This window comes from Bos grunniens, chromosome 5 (assembly GCF_055505025.1).
Source record: "Bos grunniens cultivar Pamir isolate PY7600 chromosome 5, Bosgru_T2T1.0, whole genome shotgun sequence".
Classification (NCBI taxonomy): Eukaryota; Metazoa; Chordata; class Mammalia; order Artiodactyla; family Bovidae; genus Bos; species Bos grunniens.
Window position 1 is genome coordinate 105,563,952 of NC_141169.1, and position 18,597 is coordinate 105,582,548.

The 18,597-nt window shown below is 51.1% G+C and overlaps 1 protein-coding gene across 2 annotated transcripts in view; it reads left to right on the plus strand.

The window, feature by feature from the left end:
• The window catches only part of VWF (von Willebrand factor), a 125,464-nt gene that overhangs the window by 17,097 nt on the left and 89,770 nt on the right, over positions 1–18,597 (plus strand). For both annotated transcript variants that reach the window (XM_086402347.1, XM_086402346.1), the window contains 4 exons: positions 13,457–13,673; positions 15,358–15,480; positions 16,332–16,443; positions 17,392–17,438. In XM_086402347.1, the coding sequence (XP_086258473.1) occupies positions 13,457–13,673; positions 15,358–15,480; positions 16,332–16,443; positions 17,392–17,438 (499 nt within the window). The remainder of the gene's footprint in view (positions 1–13,456; positions 13,674–15,357; positions 15,481–16,331; positions 16,444–17,391; positions 17,439–18,597) is intronic.

Genomic DNA, 18,597 nt, shown 5'->3' on the forward strand with positions numbered 1-18,597 from the left:
ACTATAGATACTCAAATAATTGGTATTCATTTGCAGGTAACTCCATTGCACAGTGAACGTTTTAGAAAGATCCTTAGGTCACTTAAAAAAAAAAATTCTGACAGCCTAGGAAATGTCAGCGTGGGTTGAACCTTATACAGGGATCTTAGTTTTTATCCTGGAGTCCTGTCTGCAGTGTGAAGCCCAGGGCTCCGGGAGGCTGGGTAGGGGATGCAGCTGGTCTATGCGATGTTCTTTCTAATTAGAAAAAGACACCCTTTTCTTGAGACACTTTACCATCACCTGCTGGGAAAGTGCTGTTTTAAGAAATTTAAGGAGCATTAGTCGCTTAGTCATGTCCGACTGGTTGTGACCCCATGAGCTGTAGCCTGCCAGACTCATCTGTCCGTGGAATTCCCCAGGCAAGAATACCGGAATGGGTTGACATTCTTTTCTCCAGGGGATCTTCCTGACCCAGGGATCAAATTTGGGTCTCCTGCATTGCAGGCAGATTCTTTACTGTCTTGAGCCACGAGGGAAGCCCCCTCAGTGGCGCTGAATACTGGGGAAGCAAGATCCCTGCAGTCTGCTTTCTCCAAATCTTACTCAGGACTTCACGTTCAGTGGTGCTCCTACCAGTCACCTAACAGTCCCAGATTGCCTGTTTTCCACTGGTTCCGATTTTAGCATTTTGTGTGTGTGTGACTGAACACAATCCTTATTTCTTTTGTTCTGTTGCTGTTCGTGTCTGCACATCTTCTCCCCCTTGCCTCCTCCTCTGAAGAGCCCACCGTTCACCTGTAAAGCCTCTTCCCCTAAGAAGTCACCTGTCTGCGCTGGAGCTAACATTTGTAAACACACATGTTTAATTTGAATGACCATAAAAGTTTCCTGCATGGCACAAAGAGGCACACAAAATACCCATTCTGTTGGGAACAATGCAATTCACTCTTCACATCCTCATGAAATATTGCCCACGCCTTTTATTTGCAAAGTGCGTACCCAGGTCTTTCTCTTATTTCTGCCCACAGCTGCCCTGGGAGGAAGCTCACAGGCCTGGAGGGAGGTGACCTGGTCTGGGAGGGACTCAGTGCCCTGGCAGAGCTGAGGGCTTACTGGCCACGTCCACTCCTGGCATCTTTGCTGCCTCTCCTGGCCTCCTGCATTCATGGCCTAGAATAGACTTTTCTTGGAGATTGGAATGAATTTTGTTATGTTTGTTTGTTTGGTAGAATAGTTGTGATTCTTAGAGAGAGGAACTGTGCCCGGACAGTCTGGTTCAGGGAAGGTCAGTATATCTCAAGAAGGGATCCTTGTAATCCAGGAACCCTGGAGGAGTTAGTTATCAGGGACCTGACCTGGCTCTGCAGAGGGGGCCCACCCACTGAGTCCCAGTGATGAGTAGATCTCAGTTGGGTTTTGAACACAAGTATGCACACATATACACGCCTATTTATACACACATATACACACATGCACTCATATACACACACAATACGCATACACACCTATATATACACATGCATAGAGAAGGCAATGGCACCCCACTCCAGTACTCTTGCCTGGAAAATCCCATGGACGGAGGACCCTGGTGGGCCGCAGTCCATGGGGTCGCTAAGAGTCAGACACGACTGAGCGACTTCAATTTCACTTTTCACTTTCATGCATTGGAGAAGGAAATGGCAACCCACTCTAGTGTTCTTGCCTGGAGAATCCCAGGGATGGGGGAGCCTGGTGGGCTGCCGTCTATGGGGGTCACACAGAGTCGGACATGACTGAAGTGACTTAGCAGCAGCAGCAGCATACACACATACAGTACACACACATATACACATACACACGAATACATATATACATGCACATACGCAATATACACAAAGACACACATATACACATAGGCACACACACATACACAATACACGCCTATAAATACACATACACACACATATGTACACATATGCATACACACACACATACATACATACATACATACACATATGCACACACACACACACACACATTCCCCTTTCTGTGGTATGAGAACTGCTCTCTCAAGTCATCCAGAGGTTAAGGAGTGAGGATTTATTTTGGAGACTTTGTCAAAATCCAAGAACCCGTGGTTTCTAGAGCTTTGCTGTGTCCTCACGTAGTTGCACCCCTGTTCTTCAGCTCGGTCTCCCCTGTGAAGACCAGCAAAGCTCTGCCCGATACTGACCACTGAGGAAATAAGCACCCTTTCCCTTTCCAGCAAATCCCCTTACCCATCTGAGTACAGGGAGGCAGGAGGGGCAGGGAGCCCGTGGGCTGGTGGTGGTGGTGGGACAGTGAGTGACCCTGGCCATTCTGCCTTTGGAGGTCTAGCTTCATGGCAGAGTTCAGGGGCTGCCACTGGGTTTCAAGTTTTCCCTTAAATTGTGTGTGTGTGTTCACTTGCTCAGTCGTGTCTGACTCTCTGCAACCCCATGAACTGTGCCCGCCAGGCTCTTCTGTCCATGGAATTTCCCAGGCAAGAATACTGGAGTGGGTTGTCATTTCCCTCTCCAGGGGATCTTCCCCACCCAGGGATTGAACCTGAGTCTCCTGGGTCTTCTGCATTGCAGATGGATTCTTTACTGCTGAGCCACACCAAGGAAGCTTCCCTTAAATTAAGCAGATGCAAATGCATCCCTAACCCAGCACATTTCCTCCCACATTCCAAGATCTGGCTCAAATGATCCCATGAAACTGGCTGATACATTTCCACTAAACGGATGCTTTAGTTTAGTGGAAAACTAAAGTTTAGTTTACACACAGGCACATACATACACACAATACACACCTATACATACACATATGCACACACACACACACACGAACACACACACATGCACACACACATGTATATACACATAGACACACACACACACATTCCTAAGACTTTCCCCAAGTGGCTTTCTTTCCCTTCCTCCCTCCTGGCAAGGATAGGAAGCTGCAGATGCCTGATGGCACGTATTTACTGAGATGTTTTTTATTGAGGTTGTATTTGCAATCTCACTCAGGGACAAGACACATAAGAGACAGTGAACAACCATGAAAGAGGACCATGTGAATGCCATCCGGAGTTAGTTAAGGGGCATGTGGTGCAACAGTTCTTATCACAGAGCTGATGACCCTTTCTGACTGGAAGCAGGGTGGGTGGAGCTGTTCCAGACCCAGAGCTTGGACAGATCCCAAACTGGGAACCCGGGGCTGATGCCAGGCTTTTGTCCTCTCGGCCAGCTGGTCCTGCCCTGACCCCTTCTCAGATGCTGCCCAGGAGCACAGTGGGTGGGATGGGTCCTTTGGAGGGTTCTGTAGCCATCTCCCTTGGCACTGGGGACTCCAGGGACATATCCACTTATCCTCCTTCTCATGAAGGCTGTATTCTGACTATCTCAGAGAGAGGAATCTCCAGCTTCACAGAAAGCATCCGTTTAGTGGAAATCTATCAGCCAGTTTCATGGGGTCTTTTGAGCCAGATCTTGGAATGTGGGAGGGAATCCCAAGCCAGGCAGAAGTTATAAATAGAATCAGCAACCCTCCCCCACTCATCCTTGCAGGCTGAGCAATAAGAAACTGGGCCCTTCCCTGGGGGTGAATTCCTGAACCCACGGCTTTGGACCACTTCAGGTCTAGGCGCCTCCAGACCTCCCCAGGGGGCAGCCGCTGAACACCCACTTCAGGGCTCGGCTGAACAATCTTGCACTTTATCTGTTAGTCTCCTCTTTGTTCATGCCAGACCTAGGAATGCCCCCACCCCTGCTCCTTTGTCAACTATTCCAGAACCAACACACGAGCTAAGCTCCAGATCTCTCACTCCTGTTTTTTATCTCCTCGATCCGCACCCCCCCCTGCCCCCCGCGTCTGCCCTTGGGGAGATGAACTTTTCTCTCCCTCTCCCTCCAACTGGCTTGGCATCTCCAGGGAGTAGGCCTGGTGCTTTTTAACGAACTGAAAATGTGATTAAGTTGGACTCCAATTGGGTCTGCACACCCACCCAGGCAGGGTGAGGTCATGGCTTGATGGACTGGGGCTGGCGCGCTCTCGCCAGCCTCTGGCACCACAGACGAGAGATGCAGGAAGACAGAAGTAGCTAATGCTGGGCATCGGAGCCAGGGAGATGCTGGAAGTGAATTATCTGACCCTCTTTGGTCTCCCTGACAGAATGGTTTAGCAGAGAGCTGAGGAGAAGCCATCTTCGAGCTGTTTGGGCTAATACTGACAGCAGGCAATGACAACAGTTACAAGCAGTCGATTGCATTCCCTGTGTTATGTCATTTAGGTTTATTTTGCAGGAAAGTTGAAGGCAGGCATTGCTATCTCATTTAGGACTAGGTCCTGCTGTGCCAGGATAGCTAAAGTAGAAACAGCTTCCATGGTAGAGCAGTGTATTTCTCTCTCACTGAGAAGGAGTTCGGAGTGGGATGTCCAGTACTGATGCCATGGTGTTGGGTGAAGGGTCCTTCGGTCTCGTTTCCCTGTTGTCCTCAGCCTCATGGCCCAAAATGGCAGCTTAAGCATCAGACATCAAGACCACATTCCAGTCATAGAAAGAGAAGGGTTGAAAGAAGCACCCCTTCCTTTGGAGGCTGCTTCTTGGGAGTCACACACAACTTTCCTGCTTATGTTGGGGTTAGCGAGGGGAGCAAAGCTTAGTCTTATGACCACTCCCAGCTGCAAGGGAGGCTGAAAAATCAAATCTTTGTTCTCAGTGGCTATGTGCCCAGCAGTTTTCTGACTAAGAAAGACGGGAGAAATAGATCCGGACAACTTTCCATCTCTTCCACAATCTCCCTCTTTTAAGGGTGAGGAAATAAAGGTACCAAGAGCGGAGATGATCTTCCTGAAGTCACACATTTTGTGAGCGATGGGGTTGGTCTTTCTAAAATCTGTGCTATATCCACTGGGCTACATTGTTTTCTGATCTGACTGATAGGAAACAAGGCGGGGAGTGGGGGGCATTGGGGTCGTGGAAAACCAGGTGAACTGTGGCTAAGTGGCAGGTGCCTGGCCTATGGCGTGAAATCAGGGTTTGAGTTCAGCTCAGTGACTCCTTCACCAGTATAGCTGTTGGCAAACTAAATTGACTGAGGACTGCTTTACACTCTTAAAAATAATTGAGGCCCCCAAAGAGTCTGCTTTTTAAAAAATGATATATGTTTTTTTATTTGGGTGCGCTGGGTTTTAGTTGCGGAATGTGGGATCTTCGATCTTCATTTCAGCGTGTGGGGCCTTTAGTTGCAGAATTTAAACTCTTGGTTGTGGCACACAGTATCTAGTTCCATAACCAGGGATTGAACCCAGGCCCCCTGCATTGGGAGCACAGAGTCTTAGCCGCTGGACCACTAGGGAAGTCCCAGAGTGCATGTTTATATGGCTTATGCCTGTCAATATTTACCCTGCTGCTGCTGCTGCTGCTAAGTTGCTTCAGTCGTGTCTGACTCTGTGCGACCCCATAGGCGGCAGCCCACCAGGCTCCCCCGGCCCTGGGATTCTCCAAGCAAGAACACTGGAGTGGGTTGCCATTTCCTTCTCCAATGCATGAAAGTGAAAAGTGAAAGTGAAGTTGCTCAGTTGTGTCTGACTCTTCATGACCCCATGGACTGCAGCCTTCCAGGCTCCTCTGTCCATGGGATTTTCCAGGCAAGAGTACTGGAGTGGGTTGCCATTACCGTCTCCGAATATTTACCCTATTAGATATCGAAAAGAAAAATTGTAAACATATACATTTATTTAAAACTAAGACATGATATTTAGCATGAATGTGTGTTTGCTTAGTTGCTAAGTCATGTCTGACTCTTTGTGACCCCATGGACTGCAGCCTTCCAGGCTCCTCTGTCCATGGGATTTCCCAGGCAAGGATACTGGAGTGGCTTGCCATTTCCTTCTCCAATTTAACACGAATACTATCTTTTAATAAAAAGGACTATAAATTCCAAACCAAAAAAAAAACGTTGGGAGGAGGATGGTGTTGTCTCACAGTTCTACAAACTTCCTCACTGTCTGGCTTGAGAGAAAGCAGCTGGTTCTTACATTTGCGTCTGTAGCCGGCCTGTTGTGAGCCCACACATCATGTAGTCTCTGGAAAATTCCACTGTGCTTTACAAAAGAATGAGAGCATAAAGGTCAGATGACATCTTAGTGTTATTACGAAACTAGTTTTGATCTTGAGGATTCCTGCAAGGTTCTTGGGAATTTGTTGGGGGTCCCTGGACCACACTTTGAGAACTGCTGACCTATTGAATTCTTCATTTTCTCCTGCCTCAGTTTCTAAATCAGAAAGGCTGTATTTAGCCTCTGAGGTTTGGGTTCTTTAAAAAAATTTTTTTTAACTTTATTTAAAAATTATTTACTTGTTTTTTACTTGGCTGTCCTGGATCTCAGTTGCAGCATGGGGGATCTAGTTCCCTGACCAGGGATCAAACTTGGGCCCCTGCATTGGGAGCATGGAGTCTTAGTCTCTGGCCCACCAGGGAAGTCTCGAGGTTTGTGTTCTTTGAAGGGGTCTTCAGGCCTCTGTGTGGGAGTGGGTGACCTGCGGGTCTCTGAAACAACTTTATTTGTTGGGTTACAGACAGCACAGATCATCATGGAGGGGAGAGGGGTGTGGTCTGTCTGTCTTTAAAGCAGTAGAAGGGTGGAGACTCTGCAGGTCCATCAGCTCGGGGCTCTATAGGTCAGCGGCCTTGGGTGAGTGATGAGCAGTCAGAGGAAGCTGCCCACTCCTTGCGTCACCCTGGCCCACCCAACACTGCTGGGCATAACTGTATCCACTCCCTAGGACAAGGAGACATATGGAGACACACCTATGTCACAGATGGCTTGGGTTCCATAAGAACACGTGGCAACAGGCTTGGGAACCCAGGCCTGCTCACCAAATCCTACGGTGGATGGAGTGCCCTGGAATGAATCAGAGAAAGACACCTCCTAGTGCTTTACTCAGGGAGTAACAAAGAGAGGGTCTGGAGGACCAGCTTGGGAGGAAACAGAAACTGATTCAAGGAGAGTCCACAAGGTTGGGACCATGACAAGGATCAGAATTAGCTGCTAGGAGAAGCCCAGGCACTGACCTATCAGAGTAGCGTCCCAGGGGCAGCTGTGCCTTTCCTGGGGTGTTTGTTAGCAACGCAGGGTTTGGCTTGACCGTAATTACTCTGTCTCCTGCTGCCTGAATTTGGCCGTTGGCCTTGTCTGGTGTGGCTTGAAACCTAAGTCCTGTGTAGCGTCCAGAGCCTGGTTCAGACTGTACCTCCTTCCCTGGCGTCTCAGCGGCAGCTTCCTTCTTGCTGTGACTGGCCACACCCTTGGGAAGACACACTTACACTGAGACCAGGTCTTCAGGCCATTATATAAACCTTCCCCAAGGAAATACCTGGTGCAGGTAGATTGAAAACTCCCTGAGAACTGGAGGATATGACTCTCTCATTGCCCTTGTCGTGACTGTTGATTTAGCTCTTTTGTACAGCCTGGTATGCATGTCTTGGGCTTTCCTGGTGGCTCAGGTGATAAAGAATTGGTCTGCAATGTGGGAGACCTGGGTTCGATCCCTGGGTCAGGAAGATCCCCTGGAGAAAGGAATGGCTACCCACTCCAGTATTCTTGCCTGGAGAATCCCATGGACGGTGGAGCCTGGCGTGCTACAGTCTATGGGGTCGACAAGAGTCAGACACGACTGATTGACTAACACTTTCACTTTCATGCCTTGGGAACACTTTCATGACTTGGGAATACAGCTCCTGTCTTTGAAAAGCCTGCAGGGAAATGGGGAGATGGCCCCGGAAATGGAGACCAGAGTTTAGATGCACCCAGGAGCCTATGGGAACATCGAACTAGCTTTCTATTGTGGGTCTTGCCTGGCACAGCGCCTGGACATAGTAGATGTGCAAAAAATTGAAGGAGACATTGGGATGTGTTCAGGAAACTATCAGTAATGCAGGACATGGGGAGGGGGAAGGGTGAGAGAGAAGGAGGCTGGGCTCAGGCCATGGAAGGCCAGGCCTCCCTGCCTCCCTCATATGCTGGGACTTGGCCCTCCAAGTGGGGATGGGACCTAGACTTGCCTTTTCTATTGACCACACAGCTAAATGCTTGCTGAGTGACAATATGGTCACCTCCTACTGGTCCCTGTCTCTCCATGGCTCTCAGAGGACACAATAGTTCCATCTTGGACTTGTATCCATGGAAGTATCCTGCCTGGGGCCTGGCCTGGCCTGGCAGGGGTGCTCAGCTACTCAGGAACTTGTGTCCTCCTGACCCACCCAACACTGCCGCTCATGACTATGTCCAGCTCCCATGGACAAGAAGACAGGCAAAGCATACCTATATCACAGATAACTTGGGTTCCATGAAGGCATGTGGTAATAGGCATGAAAACCCAGGCCTGCTCACCAAACCCTACAGTGGATCGAGTGCACTGGGACGAATCAGGCTGTGTGCCCTGGGACGAATCAGGATGTAGGTGATGGATCAGGGGATCCTGGAAGGAGCAGATGGCAGGCCAGGTGTGCCACTGTGCTACCGTTGTGGGGTAAGGCCAGCTGGGCTTTAAAGGCTGGCAGGCATCTGGAAATCCTCCCTGACCTTCACACTGTGGCCACTCTCGTGACCAAGCTCAGGCCAGGGCTGACCAGAGGACAGCTTGTTCCTTTTCTCTGAGAAGGAAAGCCTAGGCAGGTTTTGGATGCAGATGGTCGAGGCCTCAGGAACTGTTCTAAGGGAGGTGGCCGCGTCTGCAGAAATCCACTCCCTCCTGCAGGCAAATGATCAGAAGCCACCCTTCTTGCTAAGGCTTTCTGAAAACCATTTACTACCTCCAGGGACCTCCCAGGAAATGTGCTGGAGTACGGTTCCCACTTTTCCTTCCAGCAGGGATGAAGGTGGGCCAGCTGGAGATGAGCCACACTGGACCCTGCTCCCCCACCCTGGGCTCTGAAAGGGGGAGGGGAGGCCTGGACTCCTGGGTTTCTCCCTTCCTCTGACTGGTTCTGTGTCCGTCGAGGGGCCTGGTCCCTGTGCCTGGGAGCTGGTCATGTGGTGCAGGGACTGCTCGAAGCCACTGTCCTACAGCCCAGGCAATGGAAGCCAGCACTAGAAAACCCCATGGAGTTGCCTTTGGTTTTTTTTTTTTCCTCTGGTTCCAAATTGTGTGTGTAGCAAGAGGTAGGCAAGTGCCTAAGCTCCTGCCCCTACCCCAAGGGTGCCCTCAACTGCCCTGTAAGAGACCAGTAACCTCCTCCATATTTTAAAAAAATTTTATGTGAACCTTTTTTTAAAGAGCTTCTCTGGTGGCTCATACAGTAAAGGATCCGCTTGCAATGCAGGAGACCTGGGTTTGATCCCTGGTTGGGGAAGATCGCCTGGAGGAGGGCATGGCAACCCACTCCAGTGTTCTTGCCTGGCGCATCCCTGTGGACAGAGGAGCCTGGCAGGCTGCAGTCCATGGGGTCGCAAAGAGTCAGACACGACTGAGCGACTAAAGCATAGCACGTTAAAAAAAAATGTCTTTATTGAATTTGTCACAATATTGACATTAAAAGATGCTTACTCCTTGGAAGGAAAGTTATGACCAACCTAGACAGCATATTCAAAAGCAGAGACATTACTTTGTCAACAAAGGTCAGTCTAGTCAAGGCTATGGTTTTTCCAGTGGTCACGTATGGATGTGAGAGAGTTGGACTATAAAGAAAGCTGAGCGCCGAAGAATTGGTGCTTTTGAACTGTGGTGTTGGAGAAGACTCTTGAGAGTTCCTTGGACTGCAAGGAGATCCAACCAGTCCATCCTAAAGGAGATCAGTCCTGGGTGTTCATTGGAAGGACTGATGCTGAAGCTGAAACTCCAATACTTTGGCCACCTGATGCGAAGAGCTGACTCATTTGAAAAGACCCTGATGCTGGGAAAGATTGAGGGCAGGAGGAGAAGGTGATGGCAGAGGATGAGATGGTTGGATGGCATCACTGACTCAGTGGACACGGGTTTGGGTGGACTCCGGGAGTTGGTGATGGACAGGGAGGCCTGGTGTACTGCAGTTCATGGGGTGGCAAAGAGTCGGACATGACTGAGTGACTGAACTGAACTGACTGCTTGTTTTATGTTTTGGTGTTTTGGCTGTGAGGCTTAGAGGAACTTAGTTCCGCAACCAGGGATGGAATCTGCACCCCCTGCCTTGGAAGGTGAAGTCTTAACCCCTGGACCACTAGGGAAGATCCTGAGTGGCATTTCTGATGGGCCAGGCAGTGGACAGGATGGAAAGAATCAGGCACAAGCCTCAGCCTCCTTCCTGGAGTCTCAGGTGCCAGTGATGATGGAGATTCTTAGACCTGTCTACTAGAAAGAAAAGTGGGGTCCTCCCCCAGCCACCCCAACTGGAAAGACACCCACCTTGTTCTGGAGGACTGTGACTGTCCCAAAGAAAAGATCAATAACAGCAGCCCTCTGTTGACCAGGGAACCCCCAAGATACTAGTGAATTGAGTGTTGCCTTGGCAACCATTCACCCCTGTACAGCCCAGGTAGATGGAGATGGGAAAAGGGACAAAGATACCCTTCTGTCCTGCTGGCGACCTGTTCACTAGTCTGAAGAGATGCCTGATGGCAGTACAGACAGTGGAAGGGCTCTCTCTGGTGGCCAGGATATCAATGTCAGTGACAATGATGATGGTGAAATGGGGTCACCATTTCTTACCTCTGGCGTGTGTTATTCCATCCAGTCTTCACTTTCGTCCTTTCGGATTGTTGTTCAGTCGCTAAGTCACATCCGACTCTTTGTGACCCCATGGACTGCAGCACGTCAGACTCCCCTGTCCTCCACTATCTCCTGGAGTTTGTCCATTGAGTCCATGATGCCATCCAACCATCTCATCCTCTGTCGCCCCCTTCTCCTCATGCCCTCAATCTTTCCCAGCATCAGGGTCTTTTCTAATGAGTCAGCTCTTATGAGTTATCAGGTGGCCAAAGTATTGGAGCTCCAGCTTTAGCATCAGTCCTTCCAATGAATATTCAGGATTGATTTCCTTTAGGATTGACTAGTTTGATCTCCTTGCTGTCCAAGGGACTCTCAAGAGTCTTCTTCGACACCACAATTCAAAAGCATCAGTTCCTCAGCGCTCAGCCTTCTGTATGGTCCAACTCTCACATCCGTACATGACTACTGGAAAAAACATAGCTCTGACATGTCTTTTCACGGTCCAAGTCATAGTTTGGTGCAGTCATAGTTTGACATAATCTTTTCAAATAGGCCCTGTTATTATTGCCTCCACAGAGGAGGTGGGGTTAGGTAAGCAGCTAGGGTCACACAGCCAGCACAGGGAAGAGGCAGAGCTGGGCCCGGGGCTGTGATGTCATACCAGATCCAGGGCAGGGCTCTTGCTGGTGTTGTCTTCAGAAACCTCAGTTTCCCCCATCTGAAGCGCTCAGGGGGTAAAGGAAAGGCGCGTGTCATCACCTCAGCAACACAGCCCAAGGTGGCCATCTTTGTTCATCAGTCACTTGCTCCATGTGTCCACCTGTGAGGCGGTGTCTGCAGCTGGAGTCTCGTTTTACTCCAGGATGCCATTTTCCATGGAAGAATGAGCTTTGTCCCCATCCCCACCCCAGACTGCGGCAAAGCTGGACTTAAGCCGCTGCTTTTTCTCTGCCGTGTGAGGGTGCGGCGGAGAGCTCAGGAGGGCAGGGTCACGGAGGGAGGGAGGCTGTTCTCAGCCACAGCTCTCAGTTTGCAGAGCTGCTAATCGTCCTTGCACAAGCCTGCTTGCTGCAGCTTTGCCATTTAGCAGTCCATGTGACTGCTGCTTTTCTCAGACGCAGAGGGAACCAGTTACGCCCAACTGCTTTTGCCAGCTGGCCTTGGAGCTCCCTGGGTCCTCCCAGGGGCCTGTGGCGATCAGGGCCCTGTTTCTGATGGCAAACCGTGCAAGCCAGGCAAGGGCAGGGCACTGTGGACAGGATACACATTTCCCCGGGACCACCACATGACCGTGGGGCTTCCCCCAGGAGGCTCTCCCCGGTGGTACGGAGCAGAGACCACGGGGCTACCTCCTTGATCAGAACCAGCCTTGTCCTGATTGACCTTGTACACTTAGAGCAGACTGGAGTTCTCTCTCCTGAAAACTGGTCACTTGTTTGCTCTTTTTCACCATCCCCTTTATGAATGCCGATTTGCTCTGACTGACCCTCCAGGACTCAGCTCGCTCTTCTTGTACTTCCTTCATTTTAGCTGAAGTCCTTCCATCAACAGCTGGCTTCCCTTCAGTCTGAGAACATGCCTGTACAGGAAGGAAATCGTGTACCCTGTGGGCATCAGTTATAGCAACAATACTGCCTCATGTCAAATTGAAGACAAAGTGCGATATTGATTTTAAGATGTGCTCTGATTTCAGAAACGTTAAATTGTGAAAAACAAAAACATGAGTTTAAAAATTACCAACGCATTTTTTTTTCTCACGATTTAACATCTCTGATATGGCACTAGTGGTGAAGAATCTGCTTGCCAATGCAGGTAGACCTAAGAGACGTGGGTTTGATCCCTGGGTCGGGAAAATCCCCTGGAGGAGGAAATGGCAACCCACTCTAGTATTCTTCCCTGGAGAATCCCATGGACAGTGGAGCCTGGCAGGCTGTAGTCCATAGGGTCACACAGAGTCAGACATGACTGAAGAGACTGGCACGCATGTTATTGAGAAAAATTACCAAAATGCAGAATGTGAAGATGCTCACAAATACAACTTACAGGGAGGGGTGTTTATACTAACGTGTCCAGGAGTCATTAGTGAGAACAGTTCCAAACCTGCTTGTGTTATGGGGTTTAGGTTGTCAACAAAGTGATAAAACTTAGGAAAATCCCTAAACTGGCAGCACCCCTGGGACACTCTGTAGAGTCCTGGCATGTTTTTGCTGATGGGAACTGGTCCAGTCTGGTCCATCCCAGGAACCATCTTGGAAATGTTTGCTCAGTTTCGTCCCTGACACGTGGAGTTTAAGTCTCTGGGGATGAAGCCTGGAGGGTCTGTTTTGTAAACCTCATCTCTGATGGAGGAACCAAGCTCAGGGAGGGGAGGTGACCAGGTGGGTGTGGGTCAGATGCCTGTCCTTCCTCACTGGGATCCTCACAGCCTCCGGTGGATTTCCACAAGAACTTCAAGTTCTGCTCCTTTCACTCACAGAATCTCTTTACCCTTGCCCTTCAGAGGACACTGTCTGCCCCTGCAGGCCAGGCCCCTGGCATCTGCATTTCCAGGGCTCAGTTCACAAGGCTGCCCTGGCCTGGGGGCACCCCACCAAACAGGGGTCCGACCGAGTTCCACCAACTGCTGGACTGTTTCGTCTGATAGGCGTGGACAAGCACCTCCTGGGTGTGAGAGAGCAGTCTTGGATTTCCGGGCGTGGCGGGTCTCCAAGCCCCGAGGTCAGGGGACACCCGGCCGTGTGGGTGGCAGCCTTCCTAGGTGGCCTCTCCTTCTCGCAGGGACTGTGGGAGAAGTGCCAGCTTCTGAAGACGGCCTCCGTGTTCGCCCGCTGCCACGCCCTGGTGGACCCCGAGCCTTTCGTGGCCCTGTGTGAGCGGATGCTGTGCGCATGCGCCCAGGGGCTGCGGTGCCCCTGCCCTGTGCTCCTGGAGTACGCCCGCGCCTGCGCCAAGCAGGGGATGCTGCTGTACGGCTGGGCGGACCACAGCTCCTGCCGTGAGTCTGCGCGGGACCCCACCTCCAGCCGGGGTGGGCGGGGCCCGTCCTGGGTGTCCCACCCCAAGTAGCGGGTGCTGACCGAGGCCCCGGTTCCCGCTCGGCTCCTGCCCCCTGTTCCCGGCTCACAGAGCGAGTCCTCTCCTTAAGGGCGAAAGGAGGTTTGAAAGGTCCCCCTGGCAAAGTCCCCATATTTCCTGCCTCTGTTGTCACGCCCGGCCTCCCCGCTTCCTCGTGGACTCAAAAGCTGTTCCCCAGCTCTGCCGGGGTCTCATCCGTTCAAGTCTGAAACTGACCTGGAGCAGGGCGGTGATCTCGGCATCCTGGCAGGCTTTTCTCAAGCCCCTGACTGTCATTGCCTCCCTTCTCTCCTCTGGCTGGTACTCTCCATCCCTCCCCCGCACCCAGTCGTCTAATCTCACCGGGTCCCTAGTTATCGTGATAGTTCCCACTCCCAAATTATCGTGAAGAACTAGGAGCTGCTGCGGTCACTTACAGGCAACCTCCTCCTCCTTCCCCCGCCCTGCCCCCTCAGGCTTCCCGTAGATCACACTGGCTGATGGTGCAGGGCAGGCAGCCCGAATGTTTACACACACACACACACACACACACACACACACACACGCCTTTCCGTGTGTGTTTCCAGCTTCTAAGTTAGAGCTTTTCATCTTTGCTGTGGGGGTGTGAGAAGGGTGGTTATTGACAGCTGAGTTGGCCTCTGGAAGGGGGAGTGGCTGTCTAAAAGACAGGTCTTTGAGGTAGGAGGGGGCAGATGACCGAGGTATCTTGGAGGAGAGGCGGTTTGGGATGCTAGGTCCTTCTGGTTCTTCCGCCTGAGCATCAGTCAGCGGCCAATAGAGAGACAAAGGAGAGCCGTCCTTATCCATGAAGGGCTGGGTCCAGTGGGAACAGCGGCTTAGGTGATGAGCTCGGAGGGCTGTCCTGCCACTCAGTGGACATAGATAGGAATGACCATCCCCTAGCCTGGAAGATGCTGTGCGCCCATTTCTGGGTGGGGTGTCTGATTGAACCCAATCTCTTTCTTTTTTCAAAAAAATTTTTTGATGTGGACCATTTTTAAAATCTTTATTGAATTTGTTACAATATTCCTTCTGTTTTATTTTATTTTATTTTGGCCATGTGAGATCTTAGCTCCCTGACCAGGGATCAAACCTACACCCCCTGCATTGGAAGGCGAAGCCCTCATCACTGGACACCAGGGAAATCCCGAGCCCAAGTTCTTGAGGAAGAGGAGCCCTCAGAAGAGGGATAGATGGAAGACACCATTTCTGGCTTGTGTGGCCTTGGGGGCCTTGCATTTTCAGCCTGGAGGCATTTGGCAGCCCCCGGAGAGCGGTTTAGGAGAAAAGGACAAAGCAGAGAAGCAAACGAGTGGCCAGTTGTTTGTGGCAATCAGGTGTCTGAGGGGGTGCCAGGTGACCCTGCTGAGTCTTAACCAGGCCCCACAAGGTGGAAGATGCCCCTTCAGGGCAGGAGTGGTCAGCGGATCGCCTGGGAGGTGACACTGACCACTGGGGTGCCACTAAAGTGGAGATGGCCCATGGGGCACTGAAGACAGAGGGGCCAGACAAGGGGGCCTCAAGGGCTCTGAGCATCTCTTGGCCTGTGAGATGCTTCCTGGAGGGGACTGGCTCCAGGGAGACTCCCGGGTTTTCCGTTTCAGGACCAGACTGCCCCGCGGGCATGGAGTACAAGGAGTGTGTGTCCCCATGCCACAGGACCTGCCGGAGCCTGAGTATCACCGAAGTGTGTCGGGAGCAGTGTGTGGATGGCTGCAGCTGCCCTGGTAACAGATGTCCCACTTTATTTACAAACCTGAGACCTCGCCAATGCCCTTGGCTCGGAGAAGCCAGATGAAGGCTGCTTGTGTTTATTCCCCATCGCTGAATTCAGAGGCCCTTTATTTACTTTTTTAAAAGTCTTTGTACAGAGTGGCCAGAATTAAGTTGGCATTTATTTTTAATTTATGTTTTCCATATCCACGAAAGCGCATGTGTGCCTGGGAAGTAGGGTGATCTGGGCTCCAGCAGTGACTTTGTTTGGGGGAGAGGGTGGCTCATGGCTCTATCTGAGCTGCAGTGTTTTCTCAGTTAAGAGTCAGGGAGTGGTCTGGGAGAAGGACAGTCTAAACTCTCTCCTGGGTTGGCCATGTGAGCTCAGCTGAAAAAGAGTCTCTTCCAGGAGAGACCTTGTGAGCTTTGGTGAAAAGTCCTGGTTAATTACTGAGAGTGAGTCCTATGTGTTTCCACTCGGGACTTGCCTACTGGAAGACTTTGAATGAAACATTTGCCTCCATGTCTTTGAGATGAACATGGAGACAAACAATCTTCCCCCACCTCTGTGCAAGATAGAAAAGAAATTCTTTGAGCTTTCTGGGAGAAGCCTTCAGCCTAGACTCATGGCTTCCTTTCTGGAAGGCCTTGAACAAAACTCTTTCCCCCATTGCTTCATCACTAGAATGGAGATAAATAGCCCCCCCCCCTCACTTTACAAACTGAAAGATCAGCATCATAGAATGAGTCCTTTGAGCTTTCTGCAAGAAGCCCTGAGCAGATGACCACCCCGGGGCTTCTGTGGTTGGGAGATGAGTCATGATGGTGACAAGGCTGAGTCTTTGTCTTGATGCCCTTGACGCAGAGGGACAGCTCCTGGATGAAGGCCACTGTGTGGAAAGTACTGAGTGTCCCTGTGTGCATGCTGGAAAGCCATACCCTCCAGGAGCCTCCCTCTCACGAGACTGCAATACCTGGTAACTGGGGCTGACCAGTGCAGGTTTGGGGAGCTGCCAGGGGCTGGGGAGGGGCCGCTGGGCCAGCAGAGGCATTCGGGGCACCGGCAGGTGGAACAGGACCAGGCCTGGGTTGGGGGTGTTTTGGGAAAGGCCGTGGAGGTTGACGATGAGAAGCAAGGGTTATATACAGATCTGCCTGGAGGAGGGGGGTTGGAGCGAAGGCCGCTTCACGGGCAAACAGCGTCTCTAGCTGCACTGCCAGCCATGCTTTAATAAGCGACTCTTTCTCCCTGTTGCCTTTGCTTTTCTCAAGCCATTTCTTCCAGAAGCCCCTCTGGGTGTCCCCGCCCCCACACACAGGGGAGGGGAACACCTCAAGACCTTGTCCCTGGCTGCCTTTCCCTCCTGGGCTGTCTTCCAGGAGTCTCCAGGGCTGCCCAGCATGGGTCAGGGCGTTACCCCGTCAGAATCCACCGTTTCTGTCTTCCACCAGCAATATGTGTGTGTATGTGTGTGCATTTTGTATATGTGTGTTTATATGTATATGTGTGTGTGTTGTGTGTATATGGGTGTGCATGTGTGTGCACATGTGTTTGTGTGTGTGCATGTATGTGTGTGCATGTGTGTATGTATGTGTGTGTTTGTGTATGTGCGTGTGCGTGTGTGTGTGTGTGTGTTGAGAGGGTAGCAATTCAACTGCTTCGTGCCTGGGTGGACTCGCTTGCTCTCCCTCTTCTGTCTGTCTGTCAGGGTTTGCTCCCTTGCCTCGGCATTGTCTCCATGATTCCTCTGCGGCTGAAGCCCCCTGGGTGCACCTTCACCTCCTGAAGCCCCCTCTGATTTGGGTGACTTTCTGGTCCCATACCCCTCCTTGGGGGCTGTGGGGTGGCGGTGCCCTCTCCAAATCCGTTCATGGATGCCTGCCTCTGCAGACCCACCCATAACCTGTGCTTCTCTCTCCACCAGCATCTGCCGAAACAGCCAGTGGGTCTGCAGCAATGAGGACTGTCCAGGTAGGGAGCTTCCCCTCACACCCACTGCCCTCCTCCTGGTGGAGAGGTGCAGCCTCCCTTACCAGACGGGGAGGACCACATAGCCAGGCAGCCTCTCCTCACCTGCCCATGCAGGCTGGATGCAACCCCTGTTCACAGCTGCAGCACCAGCTGTGCTAAACTGTTCCTTTCCGGCCAGCCAAGGGAGGCCCCTGGCAGTGAAGCGAGAGACTGCAGCTGGGCAAAGCTTTCACCCTATTTCCTGTCACCTGTTTGCTCAGAGGATTACAGTTTCTTGAGCTGTGAAACTTGCAAGGTCATGGATGACTAAACAAAGATGACGCAGATTCCTTGGAAAATTAAGAGGAAGAAGGGCTTGATGGTTCTTTAAAGTTGACGTGAGAAATTTCTGGAATTTTCCAGAATGCCTGAGCCAAAGACCTTGGCAGGATCCAAGGGCTTCACAGGTGTCTCAGTAAAAGAATCTGAGGCAGGTAAAGAATCTGCCTGCAATGCAGGAGCCACAGGAGACTTGGGTTTGACCTCTGGGTTGGCAAGATCCCTTGGGGGAGGAAATGGCAACCCACTCCAGTATTCTTGGCTGGAGAATCCTGTGGACAGAGGAGCCTGGTGGGCTACAGTCCATGGGGTTGCAAAGAGTCGGACATGTTTGAGCAACTGAGCACAGCACCGCAAGAGCTAGAGAAATCAGGCCACCCAATGATTTCTCCTACACTGTCTCCACCCTGGAAAATCCATTTAGGAAAAGTTTGAATATAATCTCTGCCTTTTACTTTCTCCTCTGTTTAGCCCCAACTCCATCTACGGCAAATTTTGTCTGCTCAGATCTCCCTCTGCCTCCTCCCCTCCAGCTGTCCCCCTCCATGACCCTGGCTCTTCTCCTGATGCGTCTCCCCTTTCGGTCAGTTACATGACATTTTCTATTCGTTATGAGGCAGGTGCAATTTATTCTCATTTTACAAAAGAGGAAACAGGTTCAGAGAGGTCAAGTAACTCACTCAGAGTCACACAGCTTCTATAATATAGAGACAAACTCACAACTCACAGACTCAGACTCACAACTGCCTGACCTCTGTTTCATACTTGCTGTGTGGGTTGACTTCCCCAGTGGCTCAGACAGTATGAATTTGCCTGCAGTTCAGGAGACCTGTGTTCAGTC